At 50.7% G+C, this 10,519-nt stretch overlaps 1 protein-coding gene across 1 annotated transcript in view; it reads right to left on the bottom strand.

Annotated features, from left to right (window-relative positions):
* RELT (RELT TNF receptor) overlaps positions 1-10,239 on the bottom strand; it is a 33,307-nt gene extending 23,068 nt beyond the window's left edge. The window contains exons 1-2 of the mRNA XM_075851325.1: positions 10,122-10,239; positions 2,341-2,405 (exon numbers count right to left, since the gene is read on the bottom strand). Coding sequence (XP_075707440.1) covers positions 2,341-2,382 — 42 coding nt within the window. The 5' untranslated portion in view covers positions 2,383-2,405; positions 10,122-10,239. The remainder of the gene's footprint in view (positions 1-2,340; positions 2,406-10,121) is intronic.
* Between the last annotated feature and the right edge of the window lie 280 nt (positions 10,240-10,519).

The following is a 10,519-nucleotide window of genomic DNA, read 5'->3' on the forward strand; positions in this document are numbered from 1 at the left end:
AAGAATATAACTACTATAATACTGCCCCTATATACAAGAATATAACTACTATAATACTGCCCCTATATACAAGAATATAACTACTATAATACTGCTCCTATATACAAGAATATAACTACTATAATACTGCCGCCTATATACAAGAATACAACTACTATAATACTGCCCCCTATATACAAGAATATAACTACTATAATACTGCCCCTATATACAAGAATATAACTACTATAATACTGCCCCTATATACAAGAATATAACTACTATAATACTGCTCCTATATACAAGAATATAACTACTATAATACTGCCCCTATATACAAGAATATGACTACTATAATACTGCTCCCTATATACAAGAATATAACTACTATAATACTGCCCCTATATACAAGACTATAACTACTATAATACTGCCCCCTATATACAAGAATATAACTACTATAATACTGCCTCCTATATACAAGAATATAACTACTATAATACTGCCCCCTATATACAAGAATATAACTATTATAATACTGCCCCTATATACAAGAATATAACTACTATAATACTGCTCCTATATACAAGAATATAACTACTATAATACTGCCCTCTATATACAAGAATATAACTACTATAATACTGCCCCTATATACAAGAATATAACTACTATAATACTGCTCCTATATACAAGAATAACATCTAGGAATGCATGAATTCCTCACATTTTTACGGTCCTTCTTCCCCCTGGAGGAGACCCTTCACATTTGCGGTGTATACAGTATATAGTATGTTACTATTTTCGTCCTCTGAGGACTTCCGGTCACTATTTACTTTGTCGCGTCCTGGATATAAAACATGAAATATTTTCCATTCAGAAGCGGTGACACGTTAGTGAATGTTATAAGGAGATATAAGCAGCAGGGGGCGATGTACGCGGCTCCTTCTGTTTGTATCATGGTTACATAGACACCATCTGTTCACATCAGAATAAGCCCCGCCCCCTGTGCCACGTTACACGACCGCCCGGCCTTTCTCGGAGTAGAATATGGACCCGTCCTTCTATAGGTGTTATGAGGAGGATGATCTGTAAATACGCGGATGTTTCTGCAGCGTGTGCATGGATTTTGGCAAAGCCTCATTCAGATGAAATTCCTGCAACAAATCTGCGGTGTGTGAACATAACCTCATAGGTGTCGCCAAGCAACCGGCACCAACGGACATCTGATCTGTTGCTAGAGGCAGCGTCCGTAGTGGAATTCTTACTTGCAACTCAACTTTCAAAGTTATTTATAGACACTGTCCCTTTAAGAACCACAAGATCGCCAGAGATTATGGGAAAGCTGGGTGGCAGGCAATACAGTCGACCAAGAAGTGGTCACCCAGCTTTCCTGAAGGGCATATTTATGGGGATAATTAGGCAGATTTACCAGTCAGGGATCAAGGAAAGTGGTGTTGGGGGGGCTATGTATAGTGGCGTGCGACCTAAATGCAGTGGAGACCAGGCAAGATAAAAAAAATAAAAAACCTGCTTTCTACATGGCCGGGTTCTCACGTCCCGTATTCGCTACAGAGTTTTAATTGCGGAATCGGACCTAAAGTATCCTGCCCCTTTAAGGGGACATTACTAGCGCTGCTATGTTTTGTATGATTTTGTTAGATCTGGTTTTCACATTGCTCAGGATATTCCTGGGACCGATCCTCACCAGTCACATCGTTGTGGCTGCTCCACCTGCGTTTTCACACCAATTCCTGGAATTTGGGTTTCTAAAGAGGAATTTCAGACCGCCGCGGCTTCCGATTATTTACATTACAGAGATGGCGGTGACGGCTGCTCGCCGAGTACGTCACTCGGTTCTTAACCCTCCGCTTACCACACAAAACATGACGATCCGGGGGTCACCGGTGCAGCCCACATGGTTCATTTACTTAATAGGTCACTGATACAGACCGGCACATGATATACGGGACGCCAGGAAGGAGAGATTTGTCACTTTCTTGGAGTTTCCAAAATAATTCTCCTCCAGAATGAAGAAAACTCTGTAGCGCCACCTCTCGCTCTGCTTTCTGGAGGAGAGCTATTTTGCATATTTTTTTCCCAGGGTGCACTGGACTTCCTGGCTCTCCACAAGGAGTGTCAGTCCCTTCCAGGAGCTTCTCGTATTGTTCTTGCGTCGCCCGCTCCGTTATTATAATGTTGACACTAAACACTCACAGGGCGTGGACTGTTCTGCTCCACAACGGGCGAGTGTCCTCCAGATACAGAGTCTCCTATTTACTAAACACCCCGTCACATGACCTCCGGCCGCCCGTGACCTCAACACCACGGAGAACGGAGGAGACGACCGTAAGAACGTACCGTGAACAAGCAGGAGACGAGAACGCCACGGATGCTCCGCATTGCTGCTGGAAGATGGAGAGAACCTGCAAGAAAAAAAAACACGTTAGAAAACGGGGCGATAAAAAAAGAAAAATCCAACATGAACATGAACCCCCCCCCCCCCTCCCTCCAAACATCCAGTCGGCCCAAAATCCGTATGTAGGCCTTAAAGGAGAACCCAAGATCTTTATTATGCCCATCCTCCGCCGGTGCTGCCGCCGCTCCTATTAATAGACACATCAGGTTTGTCACCTCATTAAAATTCGAAGACGACGACGCAACAAACCCTGCTGCTACAGCGCCTCACACCCAGGTGACCATTACCCCATGCAATGCTACCAAACCCGCCTTTAAAAAAGGGCCGGTACCCCCTAAAGCTTATAATAGCGCAGCAGCGTCACGAGACTCGCGCTGATATCCGTGGACGTAAACAGTTGATAACAGAGAATAATAGAGTGTCTACGGTGTAATTCCACAGCACAGGCCGCCATTAGGGGGCGTCCGTGCGTCATCCTCAGCATTTGCCTATAGACGTCGTCCCCTGGGATCTCTCCCCGTCACGTTCACATTCCTATAATAAGCAGCGCGGAGCTATTTATAGAGCACGCCGCCGCCGCCGCCGCGCAGGAACTGCGGTCTCATCACTTGAAGGAGAGCGAGTCCGGGCAGCGGCCGTCACCCGAGCAACTGCAGCGCGCTGCTGACTCTGCTACATACGGAACAAGCACCGGCATAACAGGATCATTCCCAAGGACATTGTGACCAACCTGTCCGCCCCGGCAAAACGACCAAGACGAATCATACAGAACAGTCCTCAAGTGATTAAATAGTCCACGCAACCGTTTAATTGGTTATATCCGTTCCTGGGAAAGCTGGGTGACAAACAATATGACCGCAAATACAACTACACAGAGCCGGTCACACAACTTTCCCCAGGCGCCATTTTTTCTAGTTATGGGGTCATAAAATCATAACAGCCGATACATAACTAGCCAATTGCCATTCAGGGGCTTGGAAAGTTGGGTGCCCCCCTGTGGAAGAGCTGGAACGGCAGCCATAACATCTTCACCGGGGTTGTTATCCTGAACAGGAGCGTGTAGTACGACGCATCACTGCACAACTAGGCAGGTTTACTGTTCAGGAGCCTGGGAAAGCTGGGTTAGGGGGCGCTACACCGATACCAGTGATACAATGAATCTGCAGCGGCCGGATGCGGCGGTCACGGTGATGCCACAATATTACGCTCTCGTTATAAATATCTCCACAGTAACACGAGAGGTTTTGGCTCGGAGCGGTTCTCGGACGTCCTGGCTCAGCCCCGATCCTGGTGACGTCACCCTGGAAGTGGGAGATTCCCATAAAAAACACACACAAGGTGTCGTCACCGGGTTCCTGTTGACGGAGGATGTGCAAGGAGGAAGAGGAAGATGGGAGGGCAGATCAGACTGTAATAACCTTATTACGAGTCACCCCCTCCCCCGCATTGTTACGGATAATGAATCACAGCGTTATATTTCTGATCATGCCCTTCCCTGCAGCATTGCTCATCCAGAGCTTCCTGGTGCATGAATAGAATCCAAGAACGACAGTAAAGACTGACACGTATACAAACCGTACTGCAGATTTATAGGCCGGTCAGGGTCTGCGTAAAGCTGGGTGTCTACACCTATACACGCAGTAATGGCGGCCGTAGTGACAGCACAGGAGGAGATTTTGGGACATTTTTATGATTTTAGGGAGAAGTTTGACAAGTTTTGGATTTTAGATTAGTGTGAACAGAGACGAGATGAGAACTTGGAGGTAAACCCAGGACCAAGCCAAAAGTGGCATTTTCCTGGGCATCGTCCCGGAGAGATGGGCGGGTGCAGGACCCTTCGTCTCCTGCAAGGCCCCCCCCCCACCTTCATTTATAGGGATCTCGAACCTCAGATCAAGTCACTGACAACCACCCAACTTTCCTAGAGCCCTGACTGGCAATGCCTATACATGAGGTTGTATATACATCCGTATTGTCAGTCACCCAGCTTTCCCAGAAACGGCAGAATATAAATTTTTACCAACTCGACATTGGCCCGGGGTCTTATATACAAGTCCTGGAGACATCTCCTAGTAAAAGTAAAGATGGACGAGGACCAATACGTCCAGGGCACGGCCGCCATCTACGCTCCCAGCTGTCACCCAACTTTCTCAGGCTTCTGAACTGCAGCGGTCATGTCGTCGAAACTGCAACTTGCTCGTCCACAGCAGCAGTAGTAGTAAGTAGCTTTGCCGTTCAGGACACTGGGAAAGTTGGACACTGTGGAAGTGGTAGACGGCATGGAGGGGGAACCACCACATAACGGAGCAGATTCACCATTCAGGGGGCAGGAGGTCACCCCACGTGGGGCTGGAAGGACCACCATTTTTATTATCTGCTTCTGGGAAAGCTGGGTAGATGGTAAACTCAAAAGGTGCCGGTAATTTGGGTGTCACACGGGAGGGGGAAGCACTTGCAATGATTCAGTGACAACTCGGGGCAAACCAGAATTTCCTTCTCCCGGACGCCGCGCTCGTGTCACACCTCCGTGATCTCACTAGAACAATGACACAGCAGAGCGGCGCTGAGCTCTGCATTATGTAGGAGGCGGCAGCTGGCGCTACGACACCGGCTCCTATTGTCAGTGCGGACAATGCAGCCAATGAATAATACAGCGCGCGGTGACGGCCGCAGATCAGGCCACTCCAGAGCCGTATAGAAACCGCGGCGTGACCTTTACAGGACGGGGGCGCGGGCAATGAAAGGGTTAATACATGGAGACTGGGGGTGATGACACTTGTCCAGGACGCGGCTCCGAAAGTCCAACAACACGGAGAGTCCCTATAATCAGACGAATAGCAGTCCCTAATGTTTACACTGCCTCCTTACAACCGGCCCTCAGTTATATCCGTATCTGGGAAAGCTGGGTGACAACCAATATGGCCGCCGTCACAGGTGGCCACCCGGATTCCTGAATCATCAACTGCGGCGGGTAGAAAAGAGTTACCGGAGCGGTACAGACGCCACGTACATCCCGGGACCTCCTACCACAAATCTCTCGGTAAACAAGCGCCCGGTTATCTATTCCCCGCAGATGTGCAGCACAGGAACACGTGACGAGACATGTGCGCGCTCGTCTGGCGGTCACAGCCGGGAAACGGAAAATACCAAAACAAAAACAAAAATTTAAAAAATGTTATGTCCAGAATATTATAACAAACATCTCGTTATAATCCGTCACGCGGAGCAGCGCTCGCCGTCACCTTGAAGGGTTTGTTATTCCCCCTTCACATCCCGTTCGTGTCCTACGTTTAGCGTCCGTTTCCAACCCGGCGTACATGAAAAACGTATCCATAGGGCTCCATTAACCAGACGGAGACCAAATATCATTTTGGCCTCCGTCGGGCCGGTAGACGGTTTTTTCCGGAAGGATAGAATAGCGCAGTAGACGACAATGATCCATTCTAAAGGGATCCCACAAAATAAAAAAGTATACCGCGTGATTTACGTTTCACTTTTTATCATGCGAGCCATCGCAGGGGCTCCCGACATCACTGGCCATATAAGGGCAGGGACTTCAAGAGATTCCCCGGGTGAAGAGAGGTTTCTGGTATTCGTGGTCTACCTGCCACGGAAAGCCGAAACGCGACGTGAAAGTCTTAGTTACCACACTGACTGCAAATAAACTAAAAAAAATACACGGGGTCCTGTTACGGGAACATTCACACGGTGCGGTTATTTCACGGTCGGAAAGCGCGCTTTGGCCGCATCCAAAAACGCATTGGCAGACCGCATTTTATTTTATACACGTGTTTTTTTTTTTTTTTAAATCGCGATTCTCACGCAGTTATTTGACCTTTTCGGATGTACAATACGCCGGGCGCTAGGGGCGACCAGCGTTTTACATAAAGCGGTTCCGCATCAGGATTTCCAATATGCCAGCGGTGCCGCAACGTACACGAAAACAACATGGAGGAGAGACGGCAGTTGTCAGCGCATTGCGTCTTCTACATTAAGAGGCGGCCTCGTATCGGAACGAATTTAATAAAAACGCACCTCAACCGCAGCGTGTGAACGCCGACCTGGTGATCAAACAGGACGACACGGAGGGCCAGGAAGGGTTAATGAGAACTCCCAGTCGGGGGGGGGGGGGTAATGAGGTGATTCACATCCTCGGGACAGACGACACCCGGGTCGCCCATTGTACTTGTCGCGTCACCGCCCCCTCCCCTCCCCCTTACATTAACAATGCAGAGAACTGGAGACTCTACTTCATCACCGACACAGCAGAGATCCGCAGGACCCCCCCCCTCTCCAGGGCCTCGACACCGGCAGACCCCATATACAGACCCCTAGACCCTTATATTTGAATGGGGGGGGGGGGGGATATAAAACAAACCCCTTGACGGACACCCACACATGATTTTTACGATTGGCGTTTAGCGTATTCTCCGCAGCGCAATTTTTTGCTTTTCATCCTGGACACACGGGGGCAGGGGGGGCGACTTTTCTTCTATTTGTTCAATAGCCGGCCGCTCCCCCTGGTTGAATACCCATGTGAGTAGATTTGTGGATCGGGCCTGGTCTGGGGCTGGGAGGCAGCTTGCTGCAGCAGAAACCTTCCCTCACTGCTCTGATAGCAATGGGGACCAGGCAGGACTAAACGTTGTCCTTCTAAACCGGGAGGGGGGGGGGGGAAGCAGAGATTTTACAGTGTATTATACAGACAGGATGCAGGCGCTGCGCGTGGTGTGAACAGTGGCCGAGACCTCAGAGGAGAACAGCGGCATGTGAGGAGGAGGAGGGCGCCGCTCACGTCTCCATCGCCCCCCCCCCCCGACGCAGCTTCCGCACATCACAGCGAGGTCAAATCTGCAAACAAACTTCTACTGCAAAAAGGAAGGAAGCGGAAGACGGTTTATGTGCTCCCTGATGTGTGAGGCTTCCAAGAGAGCGCCCCAATATGTGCCCCAAAGAGCGAGTGCGCCAAAAGAGCAGGCGCCCCAAAGAGTGAGTGCGCCAAAGAGCAGGCACCCAAACGAGTGAGTGTGCCAAAGAGCAGGCACCCAAACGAGTGAGTGTGCCAAAGAGCAGGCACCCAAACAAGTGCCCCAAAGAGCAGGCACCCAAACAAGTGCCCCAAAGAGCAGGCACCCAAACAAGTGCCCCAAAGAGCAGGCACCCAAACAAGTGCCCCAAAGAGCAGGCACCCAAACAAGTGCCCCAAAGAGCAGGCACCCAAACAAGTGCCCCAAAGAGCGGGCGCCCCAACGAGAGTGCGCCAAAGAGAAGGCACCCAAACAAGTGCCCCAAAGAGCGGTCACCCCAACATGTGCCCCAGAGGGCGATTCTCCCCCACATCCACTGCTCTGCTATTTTTTCAAACTTCTTTCGAAATGTTTTTGCAAAACTTGTGCAGGATCGGAGGCAGAAGGAGCAGTACGGACGCAGCGGCCGCACGGATCACGGATCTATCTGTGCGCCCAAGGCCTCATTCACACAAGCGTGTCCGATTTGTGTGCGCAAAAAAACAGGTCATTTTGACGCATAAGTGTGGTCAGTGCGGCATCCGGTCATCGCGTCCGTGTTTCTCCTCCGCACGCTCTTCCTTTTCTCTGCATTTCTTTTGCAACAGATGCGCAGAACACGGGGAGCGCGCCGACGCCGGCCACGAGTGGCGTCCACGCACCCATGGACTTCAGAAACGGACCAGAATAGGACACGCGGCGAAACAGAGGCGCTGCGTGAAAAAGCACGGACCGCCAATAACCGTGCGGTGCGAGGTCAGTTATTTAACCGGACAGCGCGCACACGTGAAATACGCGCTCTGAATGAGGCCTAGATACGGAGCAGGGGATTCTGGGTAATCTGGTCACATGAAAACACTTAAAAACTTCAAGAAATATTTCCGAGAAAAACAAAAACCACCCGGGGGCTTCCGGCCGCAGACGTAAAGCGAAAGGCAAAATAAAGTAAACATGGCGGACAGATGGCGTTGACTCCAACCGGCGCTACAGACAGGACGTCCTGACAAGCGCTGGCGGTCGGTTTTAAACAAAAAAAAAAAAAAAAGTTACTAAAAAAATGTCTAAAAGATCAACATCACATGAGACCCCCCCCCCCCCCCCCGGAGAATCTCTGGTTTTGGAGGAATTTGCCGCATCTCAGGTTACAGGATTGTCCTATAGGATGAGCAGTTTTACCCTCCCCCGTGCGACCTGCAGGAGGGGGACGAGTAGTGTGAATGACCCCCAGTCCGGCGGCCTCTTATACACTATTTACCACCGGGGGGGTGGGGGCCGGGGTTGGGGATTTATTGTATTACAACCATGGAGATCAATAATCGAGAATACAAGGTGATACAATGTAACAAAGCCCCAGCGGTGACGTCATTGTATCCCATTCAGATAACCTGCAGCTGCATCCACATGACCGTCCACTGACCATATAAGGAGCGTTACACGTATATCATCACCTATAGAGGGCGCCAGCGAGTGCTGCAGTGCTCCAATGTCAGGCAGGACACCCCGACCAGGTGACACACACAGCTCTGCAGCGCACCCCCCCCCCCCAGACCTCTGCCGATCATCACAGAGTTCCCATAACCCTGCAGACTATCACTCAGTACATCCCCAGCTTTACAGACCACCAGTCTCTGCTCTGCAGATCATCACCACAGGGTAAAGGACAAGAGGGGAGACGAAGTGAGGGATGCAATATCAAAATAGGAAAAATAGTGATGGTCTGCAGAGTAAGGGACAAGAGGGGAGACAGGGAGTGATGATCTGCAGAGTAAGAGAAGAGGGGAGACAGGGAGTGATGGTCTGCAGAGTAAGAGAAGAGGGGAGACAGGGAGTGATGGCCTGCAGGGTAGAGGACAAGACTGTCTCCCCTTTCTTCCTCTGCAGACCATCACTCCCTGTCTCCCCTCTTCTTACTCTGCAGACCATCACTCCCGGTCTCCCCTCTTCTTACTCTGCAGACCATCACCCCGTCTCCCCTCTTCTTACTCTGCAGACCATCACCCCCTGTCTCCCCTCTTCTTCCTCTGCAGACCATCACCCCCTGTCTCCCCTCTTCTTCCTCTGCAGACCATCACCCCCTGTCTCCCCTCTTCTTCCTCTGCAGACCATCACCCCCTGTCTCCCCTCTTCTTCCTCTGCAGACCATCACCCCGTCTCCCCTCTTCTTCCTCTGCAGACCATCACCCCGTCTCCCCTCTTCTTACTCTGCAGACCATCACTCCCTGTCTCCCCTCTTCTTACTCTGCAGACCATCACTCCCTGTCTCCCCTCTTACTCTGCAGATCATCACTCCCCGTCTCCCCTCTTACTCTGCAGATCATCACTCCCTGTCTCCCCTCTTCTTACTCTGCAGACCATCACTCCCTGTCTCCCCTCTTCTTACTCTGCAGACCATCACCCCCTGTCTCCCCTCTTCTTACTCTGCAGACCATCACTCCCTGTCTCCCCTCTTCTTACTCTGCAGACCATCACCCCCTGTCTCCCCTCTTCTTACTCTGCAGACCATCACTCCCTGTCTCCCCTCTTCTTACTCTGCAGATCATCACTCCCCGTCTCCCCTCTTACTCTGCAGACCATCACTGCCTCCCCTGTTGTCGTCCACTCTGCAGACCATCACTTCTAACTTCATCTATAGATCACACCTGCATTAACCCCTGTATTGCCGGTACCGCCCGCTCCCCCGCACATTATACGCAGTAGAACTTCCAGTCAGCACTCACCCTGAACTCGTTGTAATGAATGAAGTCCGGTGCGGTGATGGTGTCCGGTGCGGCGGCGGTGGTGGTGATGTCCGGTGGCTCAGTGTAGGTATAATAGTCGCTCCCAGCCGCCGGTTCTGTACACGCCGCTCTGAGCGCTCAGTGTCAATCAGCCGCTTATTACCCTCAGCGTGACGTCACGCCCCGCCCCTTCCCAGAACACAGCGCTCTCCGAGGACATCTAGCGGCTGCACGTCAAAATTACACTGAGTAGCGCCCGATGAGAGTAGTGAATGCAGCTATGGAGGCCCCAGTGGTGCCCAGTGCCAGGCTGGATACCCAGATGTGGGCATGTGGGGTATCTAATTATATATGTGGAAAAATATGATAGTGTTGTCTGGTATAGACAAGTCTGTAGG

Source organism: Rhinoderma darwinii, chromosome 2, assembly GCF_050947455.1.
Source record: "Rhinoderma darwinii isolate aRhiDar2 chromosome 2, aRhiDar2.hap1, whole genome shotgun sequence".
Lineage (NCBI taxonomy): Eukaryota > Metazoa > Chordata > Amphibia > Anura > Rhinodermatidae > Rhinoderma > Rhinoderma darwinii.